Source organism: Vollenhovia emeryi, unplaced genomic scaffold (genome assembly GCF_000949405.1).
Source record: "Vollenhovia emeryi isolate VEMERY1.0 unplaced genomic scaffold, V.emery_V1.0 DF939123.1, whole genome shotgun sequence".
NCBI lineage: Eukaryota > Metazoa > Arthropoda > Insecta > Hymenoptera > Formicidae > Vollenhovia > Vollenhovia emeryi.
Genome location: NW_011967243.1, coordinates 928,470 through 952,321, shown reverse-complemented (window position 1 = coordinate 952,321; position 23,852 = coordinate 928,470). Strand labels below are relative to the sequence as shown.

General features: G+C 39.1%; 2 protein-coding genes across 6 annotated transcripts; one reads left to right on the top strand and one right to left on the bottom strand.

Annotated features, from left to right (window-relative positions):
- Positions 1-18,374, top strand: LOC105569621 (nose resistant to fluoxetine protein 6). The gene is made up of 12 exons (XM_012026228.1): positions 1-642; positions 10,227-10,382; positions 11,462-11,682; positions 14,047-14,255; positions 14,453-14,708; positions 15,311-15,471; positions 15,553-15,721; positions 16,132-16,325; positions 16,411-16,540; positions 17,125-17,317; positions 17,398-17,543; positions 17,667-18,374. The coding sequence occupies exons 1-12, from the start codon at positions 372-374 to the stop codon at positions 17,811-17,813; spliced, it is 2,253 nt and encodes a 750-aa protein (XP_011881618.1). The 5' UTR covers positions 1-371; the 3' UTR covers positions 17,814-18,374.
- A 240-nt stretch (positions 18,375-18,614) lies between these two features.
- LOC105569622 (probable serine incorporator) lies at positions 18,615-23,763 on the bottom strand. Of its 5 annotated transcripts, none has more exons than XM_012026229.1 (11): positions 23,537-23,763; positions 22,624-22,788; positions 22,359-22,543; positions 22,073-22,282; positions 21,904-21,988; positions 21,627-21,810; positions 21,359-21,544; positions 21,170-21,208; positions 20,496-20,658; positions 20,239-20,419; positions 18,615-19,361 (listed from the first exon to the last, which is right to left on the bottom strand). In XM_012026229.1, exons 1-10 carry the CDS (start codon positions 23,561-23,563, stop codon positions 20,281-20,283), a joined length of 1,383 nt encoding a protein of 460 aa, XP_011881619.1. In that variant the 5' UTR covers positions 23,564-23,763; the 3' UTR covers positions 18,615-19,361; positions 20,239-20,280. The 5 variants fall into 5 exon arrangements, with proteins under 5 accessions (XP_011881619.1, XP_011881621.1, XP_011881622.1 ...); XM_012026231.1 differs by having other exon boundaries at positions 20,496-20,646; positions 23,537-23,762; XM_012026230.1 differs by lacking the exon at positions 18,615-19,361 and adding an exon at positions 19,508-20,149.
- Between the last annotated feature and the right edge of the window lie 89 nt (positions 23,764-23,852).

Genomic DNA, 23,852 nt, shown 5'->3' with positions numbered 1-23,852 from the left:
TCGACAAAGTAGCACAGGTGACTTGGTCGTTCCGCGATCGAGCCACGATCACTCGTAAAGCTCGCGCTCGAATAGCCGGGCAATTCCAAGATCGCGGGCACACTCGATAGAATTCGCACGATTTCCCTGGCCAGCCGGCTCCGAATCTCTGCTCTTTCCTAGAGAAAGAGAGAGAGATAGAGAGAGCGTCTTCGGTAACTCGGATAACGAAATTCTCGGAGCTACAGTGGGGCTTTTCGGTGACAATCGCGCAAACGTGAACGTGATCCACGATCGAGCTCTTAAAAGAGGCGTCTTAAACGATCGCGACACGAAGGAGTTAAACCGCCCGAACGAAGTACTTGACTTAGCACGCTCGTTGGAGGGGTGCAATGGGGACGTTTGTGAGGATTTGGACCATTTTCAGTCTGCTCGCTTTGTCGCGCACCGAGTCACCAGTGGAGGTTTTGCCATCCTCGAGCGGGCTCAGCACCTTCGAGGAGAAGGACATACTTCGCGTGCTGTCGCGCAACAAGACCGACACGACTGAGAATTTCACTTTCGTCGAGCTGATCAGCAGCCTCGGTAATTACACGATCGACACCACGAAAGATATATGGAGAGACGACAGGCCGGAACTGCATCACACGAATCCGCACTATGGTGAGTGATAACATACGCTATTACGCGAGACGGCGGGATATCTATCGGCACGTCGTAACAAGTTTGCGAAATTTAGCCTGGGCAAGTGGCGATCTAACGTTTCGCCATTTAGCCAACTGTATTTCGTAAGAATTGTTGGAGACTAAATGTCAAGGCAAGGACTTTTCGTACACGGATACACGATAAATCAGCTGACGATTTTAGTCTTCGCTAATTATAATACTATCCGGTTTGTCACGCGAACGTATTTGAAAGACAAATCACGGAAAGGCGTGTGCTCGAATTAAATAAACGACTAAACAAATGACCTGGTACGGTTTTAATCAAGCGAATCGTTCGCGCGGCGGACGGGTGAATAATTTCATATTCGTTGGCGGACGTATCGACAGGTTGCACCGATCGCGGTACAAATTACCATTTCTAGCGCGTGCCCCGACTTCATCTTTTAAACATTAGCCGTTAATTGTAAAATCCACTCGCGGCAATCGAAATTCGCACCTTCGCGCGCTCTCGGCTCTCGTAATTAACAAAATGCTATTAACCTTTGATCAAGCACATGGAATGAAAGTAAATACCCGCGTCTCCAGAGCGCAAATAACAATTGACTTTGATGATTCGTCGAAATTGATAAAGAGGAGCGATAATAATCGGGAGCTTCCCCACGATATTCTTGGTACAGCGACGACCTGCGGATACTAATTTCGTTCGCGAGTCTGAAAAGAATAAACATGTAACCGCTGCACTTTTATAAACCGAAGGCCGTCCGTATGTATTTATTCCGGCGGCGTACCGCGCGGATGCCGATCACGTTGATTCACAAACACGTAAGAAAGATTCGGAGTATCAACTGCCTTATTTCGATTCTGAGGATGTCCAAATGACTCCAACCAAGTCGCGATAGAAGATGAAATTATTTCAATTGCCGTTAAATGGGTATGCGATCCGCACACGTGTAAACGAGACATAGTTATTCTTTATTAACGCATTTAACCGACGTCGGCCGGCAAAGAATGCACGCGACAGCAGAAATATATATTGACCTTAAGTCCGCACGTACTTTCTAAAAGTCGCTCAGTGAATTATCACTGAAAACAATGAATAGTCACTACGTTGCAGTTATAAGTATAGAGGAAAATCCCCTATTATGAGATAGACTCTTGATATGAGATAGCGGAGTTTCCTCTAAATTAATAGGCATCATTTGGTTCCACCATGAATTTGTTGCACTTGGAGTGAAATTCGTTTAGTGGAAAATTAATTAATTGTTTGATCGTGCAATCGTTGCGAAAAAAGATTTATGATCGAATTTGGACGTTGAAAAAACAACTATCTCACATTAGAATTCTATCTCACAATAGAGGACTTTCCTCTACTACTGAAAATTGCAGTGGTATACTTATAACTGTAAATCAGCGACTATTCACTGTTTTCAGTGATAATCCACTGATTGACGTTTAGAGAGTATAAAATACTTGTAATGCTTTGATATACAATATCGTATTCTTGAGAGCCAAAACTGATCAGCTTCGCTAAATTTCTTAATATGCCAGGACATGAGAATAGTTTAACTTCTTGTTTTACTTTTTGTCTCATAATCAATTAAAATCATACATAAACATCATTTATGTAGATTTATTCAACGACTATTTTATTTAAATTGTCATTACTGAAATTTACGAGAGATGAAGGGACAAAAGCAGCGTCGATATTTCGACACGCGCGATGTTGGAGAACGACTTGTAGTGGCGGTATCGCACGCATTATGCGCCGATGCACCGGCGAACGTGACTGCGGTACTTGTAGCGTGACATAACAAAAGTCTTAAAGATTTCGATGCAGGAAATCACCTCACGAAGAGTATGTCGACATTTCGGCATACTTTTAATGCGAACCATTAGTAAACCGTTGCGCTATATCTTTGCAATTTACTAAATTGAAATGTAAAACGTTTCGTACCTCCTATGCGGATTTTTATATTTAACACGTTAAGGAGTTGCAGGTGTAGGCGTACGGCAAACCGAAAAATATATAGAACATTTTTGCAACATATGAAACTTTCACGTGTTGTAATGTACAAATGTTACGTATGTAATAATTTCTTTCACGTTCCATCGGTAATTCAAATTAATTACATTTTCATTATTATATATGTCTGGATCCGATTGTATTCGCAATAATTAAAGCATTCCTTTCCCGCGAGGTAGGGGCGGTTTCAATGAAAAAACGATAAAAACGTTTCTGTCAATCGAGAATGGTTCATTTAAGAACCGGTTCTGTTCGACAAATTATGGGCATGCGACCCTGAATGCGGTGAGAAGAGGGTATTCCCCTTCCGCTGAAATTTTTTTATATTTGCCACAAAACGAGTTCTTATATTTTGCTAGTTGATTTTGCTGCTACGAAAGTTATATTAAGAGCGAATACAGGTTTCGCGTTTTAATCGTACTATCATACATTTTTCTTAATAATCAACTTCGTTTTTAACCTTTCACGTTCCTTTAATGAGAAATATATCAGTCCTGTTTAGAGCAATAATTCAGAGTTTTTACAGCGAGGCTGTAATGAGCTTGTTATATCCAGCTACCGCTTACAGTTTAATTGTGACAAATGGACTTGAGTTATAACATTTTTAATTAATTTAACCTTTAACTGTCCACATATGACAGCCAATTGCATACATAATGCCATTATTAATATTAATCCCACGTGGCAGTGTGCGTGTAATGAAACGTTACGCACCGCTGTATTAAGCATATGAGTCACGGACACGATTATATCCGTTAGGTAAATACTTAATTTTTTACACAAGAAGGATTCGAAACTGAGAAATTGGAAATTTGATTATGGAAGCGTCATCTATTGGAACAAAAACCTAAAGAACCTCCCAAAAAATTATTCTTGAGTCAGCATTGCGTAAGCGACGATTTAGCAATTTAAACTGTAGACTTGTTTTTACGCAAACTTATTGTTAAACTTGTTTATGAAATATTTATGTAAATATATTACATAATTGATTGATTTGCACGTTATAGTTAACATTGTTTTACAATTAATGTGAGTCAATACCGCTCGAATATTTCTCAATATTGGAAAGATTATGCTGATGATATTTATGCTTCGCTATGCGAATGGGTCACATATAATATCACGTGAGTAAATGTGGCTACTTTACCTTTTGCATTTAATAAAACTTACCTAGATAATAGATACTGCAATGAAAAAAAAATCGAAAATCTCTTTCAAAGGTATGTTTAAATGGAAACTTGGCTATAGTAATACTTAAAAACAAATTTAAGAAAAAGAGACTTGAAAAGAAGAGAAATTTATAGACTTCTTGACACAAATTTTAGAAAATATTTCTATCGATGGTCTCTAATAATAATAAAAGCATTTTTCTACACGGAACAAAAGTTAATCAATAAGATCAGTGTAATTGAAATACAATCGTTGAAACAACAGTAATATTAATGAACAAAAAAACACCAGATAGATGTCTTAATAATCTGAATATTTAGTTCAATGCTTAAAATCAAAATCCATAGCAAATACAATTGAGTAAATTATTTATATTTGTGGCAGCCCGTGACGTTAACATTTAATTCAAGCAACTTTGTTTAATTTTAATTTAACGACATCTTTTTCCCGTGTAGAACTGCAAAATTGATAACATTTAGATTGTCGTAATCTGAATCGTATCCGAAAATAGAGATACATTTTTAATTAATTCGAGAATTAAATTTCGACATAATTATAAAACGGTTAATTTAAATTTATCGAAGAACAAGTTTAAAAATGTCACATTTAATTATTTAGTATAACCTTGACATTTATGTACATCTCTTATCTCTTACCGCCACACTGAAAAAAATTTCTGGTTGAATATGGACGAATCAGATAATTCCTTTAGGATTTACCAGAATTCCTTTAGGATTTACCAGAATTTCTGTAGGATTACAGGAATTCTGGTAAATCCTAAAGGAATTATCTGATTCGTCCATATTCAACCAGAAATTTGTTTCAGTGCAGAGAATGTAATTCACCTTGATCTGCACTATAATTTTAAGAGCAGCCGGCGCGGCGCGACGTAAGAAAAAAATTTAGTTCCGATCGCATTTATAATTAATCGATGACTCGACTTTACATAGCGCTTTTTAACCCGGGTTTCCCGCCGTTAACGGCGAGAATTCGCAGGCAGTGCGATGTCCCAACGTGCTAATTGATTACAGAACCAAGAAAAAGATCGAGAATTTTTTTTATGAAGATACCGTTGCAAATAGAATAAGGAAGTAAATTATAATGAAATTAGTTGGCGATCAAAGTTCGTCCAGCTGGACTTTGTCCAAACCGTTACTTGTCCGTCGCGTCATTAGCCGTACGTCATTAATCGAGGCAGGGATGCCGAATTTCGCCTCGAATTGCTACACGCTCGCGACTCCTTTGGAAATGGAATGTAAACATTATCGCATGTTGCATTACGCAACGCACGTGACATGCACCATTGCCGATGGACCGAGGAAAGGTCGGGAATGCGGTAGCAATGGTTCAGGGTCATTATCGTCATACGTACACGTGCATTCTGTAACGATTCATGTGAAACAGTGAATACACAATGAAAAGATTTTAATCAAGTGCATCGATTGTATACGTCATAGTATAACTGCATAGTACTCTCTAAAAGTCAATCAATGGATTATCACTGAAAGCAGTGAATAGTCACCGATTTAAAGTTATAAGTATACTACTGCAATTTTCGGTACTTATAACTGCAAATCAGTGACTATTCACTGTTTTCAGTGATAATCCACTGATTGACTTTTAGAAAGTACGCACTCATCACAGCTACGCTACCATACATACAACTTTTCTCTCATTAGCTTGACGAAAATAATGGCGAATGCGCAGAAGGGATCGACACAAAACCAAACAAGTGACAGAGTGGACCTACTAATTATACTATACATACACGTTATATTTCAGGTGAAAAGTCAGCTCTTGCTAAACTTGATTCTTATCACTTACTTCAGTCTCTCGGCCTTGGCGCCTCGAGCAAAACTTTTTGGCAATTAATGCATGTGTAACAATTTCGACACGGTTTTTGGTCCGAATTTAGGTCTATGGGGTAATTTAACGGAAGATTGAGAAACTTGATTTTCAGGTTGGTAGGTTTAACAGACGCAAGGTACGCATTCATTTTTATGAGAGAAGGGTCAGCTTATTAAACCAAGGCCGTTTACAATGGTCGACTGTAATCAACGAAATTTCACGAGACACGGCAGTGTCTCGCGCTAAGTATAAGCGTAGTTTGGGTTTACATCAGTGCGTTCCACGTTACTACTTTAGAAAGTTCAGCTAACGTAATTAATTTTCGTATAGCTACAATTAGAAGTCAATGTCATTAGAGGGATCGCAATCCGTAGTTACGCGACTCATCGTGTAACCGTTGTCTCTATATATCGAAAGTAATCGAGGAATGGTTAAAATTTATCGATACTTTCTAGAGAGAAAATCTTTTAGATATAAGGTTGCGAGAGTAACAAGAGAATCGAGAATTTGAATGTGAATAAAACGCCTGAAAGTGTCAAGGTTTCACTCGGAATAGCTAATTCGTCATTTCTCAACAACTTTGATTCCTGGGGCAATGAAAAAAGACTAATACGAGATTAATTAGTTACCGTAGATTTATAGTTACGTTCATGATATGTAGCGAGAAAAGTAGTTCATTGATAAAGTATATTACTTGCGTAAATGAGACGCTACAGCGTATTTTAAGAATGAGAACGTTCTTTTGCGGAAAAATTATTCTTTTCGAATAAATCAGTATCACTGAAAAATGAAGACATGGGGGGAAAATGTAGATACAACTAATTACGATTATACAGATGTATGTAGGTACTCGATGTGCATAAGTAAAAATGCATGAATATGGACGCATTCTTTTTTCTGATTTACATTCATTCAGATGGAGCGCCGTTATCGTCCTCATTGCCGACATCACGTGAAATAACGTATGCAAAATAAGAAATGCTTACAAAGAAACGCCTTGATACTTTCTCGCCACTTTTGGTGGAAAGTCCTTGCTGTAACGCATTCAGATTCGGTGGAATGCTCGCTTGTTGTATATTCCAACGTGCGAAATAGCGTGTACCCAATAAACAAAGACGCATCTGTGTAAAACGTTTATTTACAACGGCTGGTGAGGAAAGAGAGATATGTTCAATGTCCACGTAACATTTCGCAACGTGGCGTTGGTTTTATTAACATTCCGCGGTATCAGATACGACATGTAGAGTCGATATAGCTGCTTTCCTTCACGCATTATCCGAATAAATTTGTAACTTGATTGTAATAGTGTCATAACGATGAGTGCTAATTCTTTTTAGATTCTTATCACGCATACTGATGTTGCTAAAACGATACGTGCTTACATGCTTGTATATTTTAACGGATGCTGAATAATTCCTGAACGGAGCGAACTTTGATATTACTCACTTTTTAACAAGCAGAATGGTTAATTTATTCGGCAAACGACACCTAACGATATTCGTGAACGGGACGAAAGTTGAATTACGAACTGCCAAGAGACAGGAGATTTTTTTCAAAGTGTTCATAAATTGCTAATTATTACGTCTCTCCCCGAGATGAATAAAATCAACAATGGCGCGGCTGGCAATGAGCGTGTTTGACGAGGAGCTAATGAAGACACACAGATACGCATCCGACCCTCCTTGCCCACGCGTTAATTGCCTGCACAACAAGACGTCGTAAATCGTAAATGGGAGATGTAATGCTATTTACGCAGGTTGACATCGCCGCGATCATTATCGCGTTTCGTAATGCGATTTTGTGCTTGCGCGCATAGCGCGGAACTTCGGTTCGAGAGCGAGTTTTAATTATGTGTATGCACCCTGTCTAATGCCATTGGAAATGGGATCGTTTTATCGTCTGGCCGCGATGGAGCCAAACCGGTTTCGGTTTCGGATTCAGCAGTAAAGTGAACGTAACCCAATCTGACCCAACTTTACGATCTTGCGTAACGGATGTTAATTGTGTCATTATCACGTGACTCGTTTAAACGCGACGCCCGCGAGAGATTTCGGTTGCACCTACATGAAGCGAGGGAATTTTAACGCAACACGGAGATGTCTTGCGAGTAAACTCTGATATAATGGTGAGTACGCTCTTTCACCCATTGTACACCCGCCCATGCGTGTCGCAGGTTACCACAGCCGATCGGGCGAACAAACCGCGACGCTAAGTGATTCCGTTCGCGCGGAGTTTCGACACCGCGATGTCGCGTACTCTCCGTGGACGTCCGGCTCCATTTTTCAGTCCAATTGCCACACGATCGCCGCGAGAAAATGCCGTGTCGCATCGGTGGAACAATGGGACCTGGGTCGATTATCCGCTAACCGCGGAAAGACCGGGTAATCGGGACACTCGAAGACCGCGCGAGCTCGTGATTGACAATCGATAGCTATGATCATGATGTAGAGCCCGTATCAGACTACGGATTGAGATTAGATTGAAATTTGACCAATTAGAGTAAAAGTTACTAGACTTGAAATTAGTAAACTTTACTGTGATTGGTCAAATTTCAAACTAATCCCAATCTCAATCCGTAGTCTGATACGTGCCTAAGACTATAAGGTGAAAAACATACCCGCGGACGTGCACTCGTCCACTTAATGACGATTCTTTGACAAATCAAAAATTTTCCCCAAACCTACAAATCATTGCGCATAATTGCGGTTGAATGCAGCAAGAACCAGTGAACATTTTGCCCCAAAAATTGGTTCTTGTTGCATTCAACAATCCGCCATTATGCGCAATGATTTACCTTATATCTCTACATCATGGTTACAATAAAAGGAAGGAAAGAACGATGTATCGGGAAATTAGAAATACAGACCGTATTATGGAGGCATTATGTTAATTTCGATATTAACGCGCGTTTGACCAGGAGTTTACGACGCGACCATGATGCAACCGCGATAACCACGCAACACAACGCACATTACCACTTTCTATATGGCCGAACGTATTTGTGCTTTAGCAATTTGATTTCTTCTATCGCAGCTCATGGGTCAGTAATATACCATCGGAGTCTGATCGAGTCTTTGATAATTTACGACTCACTTAGAAATAGTACTACAATTAAGAAAGTTTGCCAAGGTTAGCAGCCTACCGAAGATGAAGTAAAACCAAATGCTCAAAGCACCAGAACGAGAACTGGGTAAAACAGGCTTTAAGCCTGATACACGAGGAAGGAAAAGAATTAAGAAAGTATCGCAGACAGTTTCGTTCATAATTTCTGGAAGCTGCAGCTATCTGTTATGTCATTTATGAATCTTTGAAAGACTTTTTTGGACGCGCGAAGAATAGAACAGCTACAGCTACTTGAGCAAACGTAAAAAGACAACTGGATAATTTATTATCTGGTTTGTGGAACACAAAAAATAAATAGGCTTCTTGTTACATCCTGGGAAAAAAAGAGCTCTGATCACCGATTCTATTTCAGATAATATGATAATTGTTCTGCGTACATGCAATAAATTCTTAAGGAGCTCCTCTCTCCGAGCTGATTACTTATGCACGATACGGGTACAGTGTTAGCATGGAAACACCCTAGAGATCAAACTTTGTACATTGACCTTCATTATAATTTTATAATGAGTCGTAACCTCATTCGATGCCGGATCAACAGCCTTGCGTATCTTTTGATTCGCCCGCAATTTCGTCGAGTTGTTTCATTAGCTCGCCTGAGAGACCAACTTTCAATTCGATTATTATCGAATAAAAAGTTTTCCTGGTGAGGCTAGGCTTTATTAATATAGGAAAGGAGGAGACGGGGGAGAAGGTGAGAACCATTGAATTGAAAAATCAGTTTAATCCGCGCCACGATTGCGAAATAGATTGACGTCCAATATTTTACCGGTGCAGTTCAATTTTAATCTCAGTTTAATTTACTTTCCATCTGTTTCCAACTCTTAGGAACTAGAAAAAGGTAAAAAGAAAGTTAAACCGAGATCAAGGTTGATCTGCATTGATAGAAATGGACACGAGTCATATATGGGACACACCGGCGATTTCTGTGCAACGCTGTGCAACTGGAGCAATTCGTACCTTACCCGAAAATTTCACTTCCGTTTGATCTTAGGATTGCGTCACCATTTGTAAATGAGCACACCGGGAGGTATCCTAATAGCCCGCCCCTCTCTCTCTCTCTCCCCCTGTCTCTCCCTGTCTGTCCCTATCTCTCCCTGCCTCACCCTCCTCCCCCCTCTCTCTCTCTCGCGCGCGCGCGCGCATTATCATGTCAGTGTCAAGCAAGCGTGAATTTTACGTCGATAAAATTCCTCGCTCGTTGGAACATAAAGCACGTAGCCGGGTCCCCCGCGATTCACGTGGATCCTCCGGCGATGTACCAATTCGCGAGGAAGAGAGAGAGAGAGACGGGAGGCCTTCTTTTCGAGAGTTGCCTTTGCTCTCGCGCTCTTCGATACGCGTTCAAGGGTAGACTCCCTTAATATCCGAGATTCCCGAGTGTCGGGGGCATTAAAAGGATTCCTCGCTTTTTTTTCCAGAGGACTTTCCGGAGAGAATCGATCTGGAGGCGCGCAGATTATTGCAAATCCTTCCCCCTTACGACCCCGGCGCGGGAGGCGTCAGCGCGGAATGCAAACGACACGCCGAGATCTTTCACGAGGAGCTCGCCAAGTTCACGCTGTGGGCGCTCAAAAGTAAGTCGCGATCTCCGATCCGACACGAGTAAGTACATGTTCGGGAGCGCGATCGTATCTAAGGTCGACCAAAGATAGCATATCTGAAATCAAATTACACGACGGCAATTATAGAAGACTCCGTTCCTAGAAGCCCTCTTCGATTGCGAAAACGGAACTCGGAACTCATGTCCATCGATCGTCGAGCACGAAATGACCGAAAATAAACGACGTACGAATTTGTGCTTAACGATCTTTCACAAGCGGCCACGGATGACTCAACGGAACGTTTTACTCGTAGACGAACGTTTAATGCCGCACGCTATTCCGTGCACGGCACGAGGGATTTGCCAACGGTTACTTGAAGATATTGCGGTCGTCGTTGGATCCTCTCTTTCATCCTCTTTGTCCGAATGTCACCTTGCATACGTGCGCGCCAATGTAATTTTTCATATATCACGAACGACGCACTTGTCTCGCGCGGGCATCGCTATTGCATTATTATTGCATCCCGCGTTCCCAGCGGAACAATCCATCAAAATTTTCCGCCAAGAGTTTACTTAATTAAGGATGTTGAGCCGTTATGACTAAAATAATGAATACTCCTTGAAACCAAATTGAGACCATAAATTTCATCGCAAAAGAGATTCTGCTAAAGTTTAAGGCGGTTTAGGAACCTACTGAGAAAATGAAATAATAAATTTACTTATAGTTTATGGAAAATAAGGGGAATCATTGCAGTGAAAAATGATGGAAAATATATAGTATATAATTTTGCAAGTAGAACGAGTAAGACTACATAATTATTCACACCAATTTTTAGCTTTATTAGGAGACTCGTTTTTTTATTCAATAATATTTAAATAAAAAAAAACGAGTTTCCTAATTAACCCATTTTGCACAATACTACACGTTGTCGTTTAATTTTCTCAGGAACAAGTTCCCAAACAGCCTCGAACTTCGACAGATTTTTTTTTATGGTGAAATCTACAGGATTTTTAATTGGGGTTAATTTGGGCGCAAAGAGTTTTTATCATTTCAGTCGCAACGACGGTCCCACCTTTCTATTCTCGTAACATTAATCGTCCTCAATGTTTTAGTGTACGACGCGACCGCGAAAGTACCTTCCGGCCTGCTCAGCGGGAATGTAAATCAGTTCGGCGATTTTGACGAGTGCCTCAGTGTCGAGGGCAAGGATGGCATACAGGGACAGTACTGTTTGGCGTACCTGCAGATAGACGTCGACGAGTCCCGGCCGGACCTCAAGTACCTGCACCGCCTGCTGCATTCGCATTACGCGTTTCGCAGCAATATGACCGACGTGAGTATATAACGCGCATTCTCGCGATGCGACACGCGATGTGATCAATCGTTTCGCAATCAATCGCCGCATCTTATCGCGATGTCTCACGTTCGCGAGAGCGGAACGGCCGAACGCTTTGGCACGTTGAATATCAAAATCGTGTGCTTACTGTACGCTATTTGCTCGCGGCTTCGCAATGAAACAGTGGGGAATGGGACATATATTCATATCAACATTTTTGCTTAAAATGACCGATACTATCACCTCCCAGAATTTTGACCTTTCCTCCTGGAACACCCGGTATATAATAGATAATGCAGGCAACTCGTGCCTCCCCGAACGAGAGCTGGAAATATCGTTCATTTTCGGACAGATTGTATTATCCCAGATAACAAATTTTGCTTGTCTTATGCATGCAAACTGTAGATTTGCCTGAGTTTTGCCCGTAAGATATGTTTAGTTTGTGCTTTTGCACGCAAGTGGTTAGCTCATGTATTAACGTATAATTTTGCGCGCAAATATCTAACAACTTACGTACAACGTAAGCAAAATCCTATCCAAGTGCGTCGTCACAATGCTAGATGTTTCCACGCAAAAGGTTTTCTGGGATTAGATAAAGCTAACTGATGAGACAAAATGAATTAAAGGAATTTACACGCGAATAAAACCGTAAATTGCACAATCTAGCGAAGGGGTCTGAAACTCCCGAATAAAAAGTATTTCCATATCGGTATTTCCCCGCGAACTTAATGTCCCCGGCATTTTAATGATCGGGCGCGGCGGATCATCGTCGGCGCGCACGTTTAATCTCTGATGAATATGTAGAAGACACGTGAATCCCTACGCCGCAGGATTTATGTAAATTGACGAAGTGGAGAGACATCGGCAACCGGATGTCGACGAAAAGACGCCCGGCGAGCGATCACGATGTAAGATGAATTTTAACGGAACAAAACTAGGTAACTACGTAAAAAAAAAAGTTGCTCGAAACAAAAAAATACTCGATTCTCTAGATAGTATCATTGATAGATATCTGGAGAGACTTGAGTTAAATTTAGATATGAGGAACCCGTTTCTACGGCTCTGAAAAATGTGCATACGAAATGACAAAAATCCCGTGACGTTATTTGTCGCGACGTACATCTCTGAATAATCAGATTTCGTGACCCGGAAGAAACTAATTTATCTTGACGTATTCTACAAGAAAAATCTCACAGAATTTCTCGCTTTTAACGTCACAATTCATATAGCTGCAGTGAGAAAAAATAGCAGCCTTAATTGAGAGACTTAAATAAGCGTGAAATAAAACGCGCAAGAATGAGGATTGATGAACCATACAGGAAATTTGCTTTGCTTATAGATATCGGCAGTCCGGTTATATCACAGTAACAGGCAATAACGCGCTACGTGACTAGTTACAATAATCGTCTGTAATGTTGCGTATCGCATAGCGGATTGATGCTAATGTTTATCGTTCAGTATATTGTTAGCATTGCTCACAGCGAGACACGAGAGCATTAATTATTGTTGCTTGACTGGCCAAATGCATCTATTAACTTTTATATTGTTTGTTCCACCTTCACGGAATCACAGAAATGATTTATAAAACGTCTCCGTCACCTTTATTCATGCCTCTAACAATCGAATCCTTTTAATAGACTTCCGCAAACGTCTACTCTCAAAAGCATGCGACGAGTATTTAAAAATACTTTGCCGCCGCAAGAATAATTTGTAGAAGATCCTCTCGGAAAGAAAAACCATCTTATTATCATGTTGGCCACGCATAATCGGGATAATAAAAATGTCAAGTTTCCCCAATGTTTCTTCAGACAGTGTTTTTAAGACTATACGTTTCATTGTGTTATAAATATTTATTGAAGCATACATAATGGTAATTTTCTACGGAGGCTCATCTGCGTAGAAATTACCATTACAGAAAATAGGAGAAAAAGAATCGCGTTATAGAATTTGTGGCACGGCGAAGAGAGGGCGTTATGGTAATTTCCAAGAATTTAATTTAGCAACTTCTGTTTTCAAATTTCCATCGTTTGTTGATTAATCTTTTCGACAATGGGCGTACAACGTAAAGATACGCTACGTCTATAGAGTAGATTAATTTTTGTTGACTGTCTGAGCGATGATTTGCTACGGATTATAAGAAGAGTAGTGAAGGTTTCGCGCTCACTATAATACTCTCTTTATCAGTTTTTGTATCAGATCACTGAAGAAGACCCGAGCATGGGTCGAAACGTTTGAACAAAAGAATATATCTTTTCACGTTTAAACCACGCATTGTGTTCCGCGTCTATTGGCCCACATTGGCCTTCCCCTCATCGTATTCCTTATCTTACAGATTATAATACTATTTCCATTTATCTGCAGCCCGGTCACAGAGTGCCGCGTTTCAGCAGCGTGAATTGGGCCATATGCACTCCCGCGTCATGTACGGCCCAAGACGTGAAAGCCTCTCTTCAACACACCATCTCAAAGTACACGGCCCAGACTGGTCTCAAAATCTCGCTACAGGTGGACCAGAATATGTGCCAAGTGAAGGGAGAACCCGTTTTGTCAAAAGCGACCATCGCCACCAGGTAAAATTATTTCTTTAAATCGTGCCAGGCATTGCAAAATAAGCAAACTTAAACTTGAACTTTGTTCAGTTACGTCCAGTTACGTGCGATAAATTTTTATCGGGGCGTTTACTGCAGATCTTAGCGAAAATGAAAGCCGAGTCAAAAAGTAAATCGAATAATCCATTCTGAGTTAATTTTTATGTTATGTTTTTCAGCCTTCTCTTCGTCACCGTACTCGTCCTGACTCTCGTAGCCGCGTACTACGATCATTGCGAAATACCGGCCAGCGAATTGCTCTTATCGTTCTCTTTGAAGCGCAACACCCTAAAATTATTCTCGTTGGAGAGACCGCAAGGCGACATAGCGTCGCTTCACGGTATCCGATTCTTGCACAGCGTCTTGCTGCTCGTAGCACACAAGAGTATGGCGGTATTCTTTAACCCTTACATAAATCGCACTTACATGGGCGAGGTACGTGTAAATTATCTATTTTCCAAGAATATATACGTAAACATACGTCTCGAGAACCACAAGTTCAAAAGATATTCGACATTGTTTCTCTCACAGATAAGCTTTCAAGATTCTAATCTCGTTATGAGCATATAAGTGAAATATATAATACGTTATTGGAAAACAATGCACACAATATACATAGAATATTATTTTACAAATATACTTTTAATAATGTGAATAAAATTTTATCTACTTGTCTATTCTGATCCCTAGTGTCACAATATATTGTGAGATGAATGCTTTTTCTTATTTAGCCAGTATGTCTGTTTAGCAATATTGCATCAATATTAGACCAATATTGTTATTACATTGTTAAATATTGGCCAATGCACTTCCAATATAAATCTAATATTATATAATTATTGTGCAATATTTACACTTGTTTCATGGCCAATATTGACTTTATGTTGGACAATATCGGCCAATACATTTCTAAAATGACCAACATTGGACCAATATTTAGCGAATGTGTAGCCAATGCACTGTGCCACTAGGGATTACTGTCGAACTTTGTAATGGATGCATATTGCTTGGAAATGAATGGGAATGTTTTGATGCAGTTCTTAGGCAAACCGTGGACCGTCATAGGAAGAGCGGCCAGTCTGTATACCGATCCGTTCATTATGCTGTCCGGTTTGTTAACGGCATACTCGTTCGTAGGTAGATTAAAAAGGACCGGGTCTTTGGACATTAAGAATGAATACTTGTCGCGCTTGCTAAGGTACTTACTGACGAGCGTCCCAATCAAATAATTGAAAACGGAAACTGGTTCTCTTTACGCACGATGTATGCCCGGTTTCAGGCTAGTGCCGACTCTAGGAGCGCTGATACTGTTCTGTACTTACATTATGCCGTACATCGGGTCTGGACCGCAGTGGCCGCTGGTGGTGACGAATCACGCGGAAATCTGCAAGAGAACATGGTGGCGGAATTTTTTATTTATTCACAATTACTTCGGATTCGAAAATATGGTAGGTAAAGCAAATAATCGTTATCGACTTTCAAAAAAGAAAATGAACAAGTAACTGCCCTTACAGAAATGTAACAAGGCACCGAACAATTACTAGAGAGTTCAGTAATTGAATTATTAGAAATTATTGATGGACAGTAATTTTTTTGTAATTATTTCGCTTACACTTCTGTAAGGGTGGACTCTCGAAATTCAAAATAGAAAGGATTCAAGCTATGAGAGTCAACGCGGTTATTTGTGCGTGTCAATATAATATAATTATTCAAATAAAATTCTTGATTACAAGTTCTTTCAAAAAAGAAATCTGAGACTGGGATGTCTTTAAAAAAAAAATAGTGGCAACGTTATTCCGACGCGTCTGATCTTCAGTCTGTCCACGTTAAGAGATAAACTATCTTTCTCTGCTTTCAGTGTCTTACGCACACGCATCACGTAGGGATAGACACGCAACTGTTCGCCATTTCACCCATAATGGTGTTGCTCTTGTATAAAAGGCCAAAGATCGGCGTTATTATACTCAGTATAATAGCCTCGATATCAACGCTAATGAGATTCTACGTCACATATACCAAAGATCTCAATAATTATGTATACTACGGCACGTCGTAAGTAAATCAACGTTGTGCTGCCTCAAGAAGAGATCAATTCTGATACGTTATTTATATCTCGTTTTTTTTCTTTTCCACGCAGGATAAGACAATTATTCGACACCGCGGATTATTCCTACACGTTACCGTCGCATAGACTGACTGTTTATATCATCGGTATCTTCGTGGGTTGTTTGCTCCGAAATATACCTAAGGACTTTAAGCTGGGCACAGTAAGTGACGTTGTATTGGCTACGTTCAGCAGAAAAGGCTACCGATGTAATAAATCTTGAAACTTGCGGTACTCCTAAATTCAGCCAAGATTATGTTGCAAAGCAGCCTTTTCAGCTGAACGCAGCCTATAATTAGAGAACTGGATGCAAAAACCAGGCTTCATTATTCATTAAAACGAAATTATAATTATTTAATATCACTATAAAACAGCTAATATACACTGAAAAAAATTTCTGGTTGAATATGGACGAATCAGATAATTCCTTTAGGATTTACCAGAATTCCTTTAGGATTTACCAGAATTCCTGTAGGATTACAGGAATTCTGGTAAATCCTAAAGGAATTATCTGATTCGTCCATATTCAACCAGAAATTTTTTTCAGTGTAGGAATCAATATATGTGTTTTATGTTTACAAGTTATCTACATTCAAATGTATCATTGTAGAAGGAAAAATGTAAAACAGTGATTTTTCAGACAGTTTTCTCTGGTTCTTGTAAAATTTACTAAAATGGAGCCACCTGGTCATTCCATCCAACTATCTACGCGTGCCAAACGAATACGCTAATCTTCAACGTTTTCAGACAGCCCTCTACACAGGCTGGACCATGTGCACCTTAATGTTCTTGGCGGCTTTCATCGGGCCCTCTAAAATGGGCTCTATCGACTACGTATACAACCCAATTCACGCGGCTACTTACAACGCGTTCGCACCTGTCGGATGGTGCGCCCTGTTCCTGTGGATTACGATAACGCAGCACATCGGGAGTTTAAACGGTAATCGTCGCATTGACGTTGCAAAATTAATATTTTATAAATATAGCAATCATAACACATGTTGCACTACTGTATCGCAGGAGTCTTGAACAGAATAATCTCTTGGCGAGGATTTCTCGTTACCACGAGGATCAGTTATGCCATCTATTTAACGCAATTCCCGATATTTTTCTACAACGTTGGACAAACCCGCAACGCGGAACACTACGAATTTTTCAGGATAATGGTAAGTCTTATACTTAAAACAGGGGTGATGTTTCTCCCGTCTTATCAGCTTTAATTATCCATTTATGAAATATTGTTTGATTAAATGATATTAATCGTTCAAAATATCTTATTTGTGTTTCAGATAAATGTAAAAGAATTGGCATGGATCGTTTTCATGTCGATAGTTCTCACGCTGCTGTTCGACACGCCGTTTCAGAATATAAAGAATTATATAATGAAAAAACCGGCATCAGAAAAGGCTATAACGAAATCATCCAAAGTGGAATAAGTTTTTTTAAAATTTCATCTTGATTTTGACCAAATATTTTAGCTTGATTACAATAGCTCGTCTGTGGCTTTGTACATAGCATTTTTAAATTAAATTTTTAATAATTAATGAATAATGCGTAGACAAATTGCGGTAGGAATGAAATATTAGAAAAAAAAGAATTTTGAGAGAAGAGATGTGCCTTTGTAAAAATTAATTCAAATTTTTGTTAAGTAGGAAAGTAATTAGTGAAATGCACTCAAATGAAGTGTGCTTATAAAAAAACATTCTCTCTTTTTTAATAAATGTCACCATTACATAATTAAAAAAATATTTGCCACACTTTTATATAATTTTAAATATAGCCATAAAAATACTTGTAAATATCAGTTTCTCGTTCATTTTCGCACACCATTAATAAACTTGGCATAAAGAAATCATTTTTTACACTCAGGCAACACAGTACCATACATAATTTATGATGACGGATTGACATTGCATGTATCAATCCCTCTCTTCGTATAAACAATAAATATATAAAAATACCGAATGATAATGTAGAATAAAGATTTGAAAAATAAATAATATTTGTGTATCTACATATCGGACACATAGCCAATGAAAAATTAGCAATTGTAATTAATACATTAAAGCAATCGTAATTTGCTTTAATTATTTCATTACATACCGATGAGGAAAGAGACAGGAGATTAATGATTTCGTATAGAAATGTTTTTTCACCAGGAGAAAAAATTATTCAGGAAATCTTGGACATTAAAATGAGTGATTGTCATTAATAATATTAAATACACATTTCATATAAGTTTTGTCTTGTCCTTTACTTTCATATGTATATATATTACGTAGATTATTTAAGGAATACAGCTTACATATAATTTTTCTTGGATGCAATTCTCGCCCATCACGCAGAATATAGCATAATGAATAGGATAAATGTTTAGAGTCAGTTATCACAATAATATACATAAATACACATAGATACAGAAAAAAAACTTAATATTAAAATTTATTGTTTCGAATCACTGAAAAAAAATTTTTATCGTACCGTATACGTGTTTACCATATAATCATTTATAATTATTGCAACATTTTTGTCTCATATAAAATGCATTTATGAAATTAAAGTAAATGATATACAAAGCTGCCTTATAATAGCTCATAATAAGTATTTACAACTATATCCATAGAAGTGGAGTATGCTTAGATCTTTTATCGATTTGGATACATAACTGAGCGGAAAAAGTCATATTTTGTATTGTTTAAATGTTAATTAATTTTTCGGTAGACTTATAGTTACACAAACTCTTCAAAAATGGAAAATTATTTCAAAGAATAAGTTCTTTGCAGGAAAATTATTTAAACAAATAATCTTCTATGTATCATAGGATTGCAAAAAGTTATCACATATGACAATTGTCTAATCCTATACCCTTAACAGTATTCATTCGCAAGATCAGTTCTCATTAACTTCTTTTATATTTGTAGTTACGTACGTTTTGCAATAGGCGGATGATATTACAAGAAAGCTCTAAACTGAGGCTGTTCTAGCTGAAAATAAAAGCATAAAACCATAACTGAGAGAAAAGAACGATAATTGAAGGAGAACGAAATAAATGTATTACAAATGATAAATAAAATGTAATTCTTGTAATCATCCTCTAAATAAGGTAATCTCTACATGTTACAACTTTTAACAAGCAACACCGACGAATGTATTTAATTATGCCATATTATATGAATAGAGTCACATTTGATAGGAATATATATATATATGCAATTAATATATATAACGCATACCCATGCGTTAATTATCAATTATAAACTAGTTATAAATGCATCAGTGGTACAGCAATATTATTTGAGTACATGCAACATATTGCATTGTACAAAACTCGAATAGATGCTCAAATAATGTTTCAAATAATCAGAAATTTCATATTTGAGATACAAGTATGTAACTTTTCCTATATTATCTTTATATATCGTAATTTTATACATCTAATTTTATATATATATATATGGCATTAATAGAACTGATTTTTATAACATATAAAGCGTACGATATCAATGTAAGTCTCTCGGAATAGCACATCATTAAACGGACAGTTAAATTGCATACAATCTAAAAATTAGTTAATAGAAGTTTAGTAACTAAAATTACATGCAGTTCATTCTGCACATATCTATGTTAAATACATCACTACTAAAAAAGCAAATTTGAATATAGAATGGCTACTTTTCAGGAATATATAAATTTAATACGCAATATTTTATATTGCGTTGCTTGGCTTAAATATAATTAGCATTTCAATGTTAGATCATAAGCAGAGAAATGTCTGTAACATAAGATTTTTTAATTATATTCAAACATAAATATTTGTTTATCCACTTATCGTAATACATTACAATATCGAGTCATAAATACCTGTTTTACTCCCAGATTTTGGCTTACAATAAACCCAGAAGTTTAAGAGAAATCTCTATTCGGGAAAACGGCAGGCGCTACCAATGACCACACATAAAGACCCAGACACATCCATGACGAAATAATCTTCACCCACATTGAAGCGTTGTTTGCATTTAAAGTCTCCAGACTGGAGTTTGGCCTATTGAAGTATCGATGTAGTGACGACAAGACGTATTAAAACAACAGTTTAACATTATAACATTATAGATACGCACTTATACCAGTTTGTAAGTGTCATCATAACATACAAAGTAGCGAGAGAAAACATGAGATGGAAAAAACTCCAATTATATGCCACTTTTTCTTCTTCATTGTCCCAAACTTTGGCCTCGTTTCCACCCTCCGCATCGGGATTACGTCCTTCTACTGTAGCATAATCTGGTTACATTTAGGAAAACGAGAAATAACACAAAAGAAAAAGCTACTAAGCTGCAAATAAAAGTACTAAGCAAGCACTGCTTTTCATAATGCTGCATGCTACAAAATACACGTGTGCATAGGGTATTACTTGGCATTTCATCACATACGTGTCGAAATTATAGAAAAATCTTCTAGAAATTAATTTGCAGCACTCAAAATACTTAATTCTAATATTACAAAAATTATATCGTAACGTTTGCGATAACAAATGTAACATGTGCAGAGAGGGGGCATAAAGATAAACACACACTAACTACTAAGCAAAGTAGTATCTCTTGTTGCTTCATCATACCGTATAATTATAAATATGGACTAAATGTTTTCTAATATCTAAACAAAATATGTAAACCATTCGATAACTTGATCTGTGCAAACGAATAATGAAACATACGGGTATATGTTTTCAAAGGAATGCAAATAATCAAGATTCATGACAAGAAAGTAAACTTGTAAAATAGTGTGTGCCTACCTTCATTGCCGATAAGAGACTGCTCTCCCGTATTCCTAACTACAGAAAGATCGATATTTAATACAAAAAGAGATAATACCGTAGATGCACTAAGATACTTTTAGGAACGGTTAGGATTTCCATAAGAAGGAACAGCACGCTTTCACAGACGTAGTTGCTAAAACATACAAACATCCAACCAATATTTACCAGCTCCATTATCTTGAACCAACACATTCTCGGACATTGTAATCTTTGATGACTTGGACGCCGTACGTAAGGAACTGTATAGAACGCAGCTAAACCATATTATCAGTCCAATAATGCTTTCCTTGTCGAACGCAATACGATTCTCTTTCGACAGGCCAGGGATGAAGCCAGGATTACACTCGTGATCTGTAAGTTCAAGTAATAACAATCGAGAATAAAAATATGGATCGCTGACTAATAGCATCTACCCTACATCATCGATATCTACCTGGACTGTTTGATATACCGCTCCATGTTAAGTAGACAACATATAATGTCACTACAGAGGACTGAAGAAGTCCGGATCGCGGCTGATGTTCTTGTACAGTCGGTAAAATTGATACGACACCGGTGATGACACACAAAATCAAATTGAACGAGATGAAGAACTTGTTCAGCGCGCAATCACCTTGCTGTAAATATAATACGAATGAGCAATTGTATCCTGTGTTTTGCAGCGGATCTGGTTTTAACGCTAGATAAAGATGTATAATTAAGAATCATACATGCGTATAATACACGTAAAGCAGCACCGCTCCAGTAATAGAAATGGCATAATTGAAGAAAGTTGCACCCAGCAGTGCGGCATACCTAAAAGAATTCCATACATTTGATAACAAAAACGTCTGCGTCGCGGGATTACGCATTTATATTTGCTACAGGCATGACTTTTACCATCCTTTCGACTCGGTCTCCTCATAATTTCCTACCCAAGCGTCAGCCCAAGAGTGGGCGAAGTCAACGATTAGAATCAACTGGATAATTATGAAGAGGAAACCTCCCAACATCCCAAAGTACATCCAACTAGATCCGAATGACCTCTCCGGGATGAAGAAGGCACCGACGATCCCTCCGATTATCAAGAGATACTTGATCGCCCAGAATCTAAAGAATTTCATGTAAACGTCACGAGTCGCAGTTTCAGGTGCAACAGCCTGACACGCGCCAATTCGATTTTTACCCGTTTTGTATGGCCGCCCGTGGATCCCGTGAACTTCTCACCCTGATCATTATTACGGACATCAAGAAAAAGAATAAGGAGATAATGAAACATATTCTATAGACTGCCAAGTAGCCGACCGCGTGATCGCAGTCGACGGTGACTTCCGACGGGACGTAATTGGAACTGTTTGTACAGAACGGGACCTGTTTGAAAAGAGAAAGACGCAGGGTTAACGCGCTCACATGGCGTCAGCCAAATTACTTGACATCGTTTCCGGCGTTACCTTCTTGAGAGCGCCTTGGAGACCAGGTGCCAGAGTGATGCAGGCTGCGATTGTTCCCAGCAACAGGAGCAGCGCATACATGATGCGAGTGCTCGTGCTGTTCCTGCACGAGGGACATTGCGAGCAGCATAAGCTGCAGGCTGTGCTCCCGCACAAGCACGCGAGCTATGCGACAAAGGGGAACGACGTGAGGCTCGGGTAATTCGTAAATCAATAAAAAAAATAATGCAGAACGGACGTTTTATAAATGACCCATTTTAACAGTGTTGTAATGTTTCTATCGTGGTAGAGGGAAGCTTTAAAAATAGCTCTGACACACCGCGTTCTTTCTTACTGCGTATATTAAAATCAATATCAGACATGTATATGTATAATTGAATAACAAACACCACGGCACGATTAGATATTCGATGAATCGTGCACCAGCAAAGTTCTCCACGCTACACATTAAAGTGAAATTGAAATCAGACCAAGCGCACTGCAAATAAGAAACAATTAAGTCTAAGGTTAAGTCTTTGTCCACAGAGACAAGACGACAAACATGACTAGCGTCTATTCTCGAGACGGACAACGGAATGTCACGCCGCGGTTGCGAAACGATGCGCAAATCGCCTGCGAATAAACTGGGAGAGACGCTGCCGCTGTTTTCGGCAAGGCTGCTGGCAGAGAACGATCCGTAAACGCTTGAAACGGTCTTAGTCGTAGACGTAAGGCAAGGTAGAGAAAAGTTAAAGTCTATTCTGCACGACTTGAGTTTTTCTCCGCCTTGCCTCTCGTCTACAACCAACAATAAAGACAGACTCAAAGCGTTAACGAAGCGTTCTCTGCCATCAGCCTAAGTAACGAGGAAGTGAAAGATCTGCGTCTCTGGGAAGGATGACTCAGATGTTATCTGTCCGAGTTATCGGCCTACCTGAGCCGTCGAGCACACGAGACCCATGGCGACAGTCTCCTGTCGTCCGAGCTATCGAGGGAGGCCGGGGAAAGTTGCCTCGCGAGAGGACTGGAAGAGACTCGGGAGGGAAAGACTGGAAGAGAACCGAAATAGAACGGGGGAAACACCACGGACAGGCGCGACGACAATAGACGCACTGACGATACAACCGCCACCCGCGGGCAACTTCGGGCGATCAGCTGACCGCGACGTCACACGTTTCACGGCTCGCCGCTTCGCGGCGCACTTCGCGCGACTCCGGCGCCCATTGATTGGTCAAGCGAGCCGCCGTCGT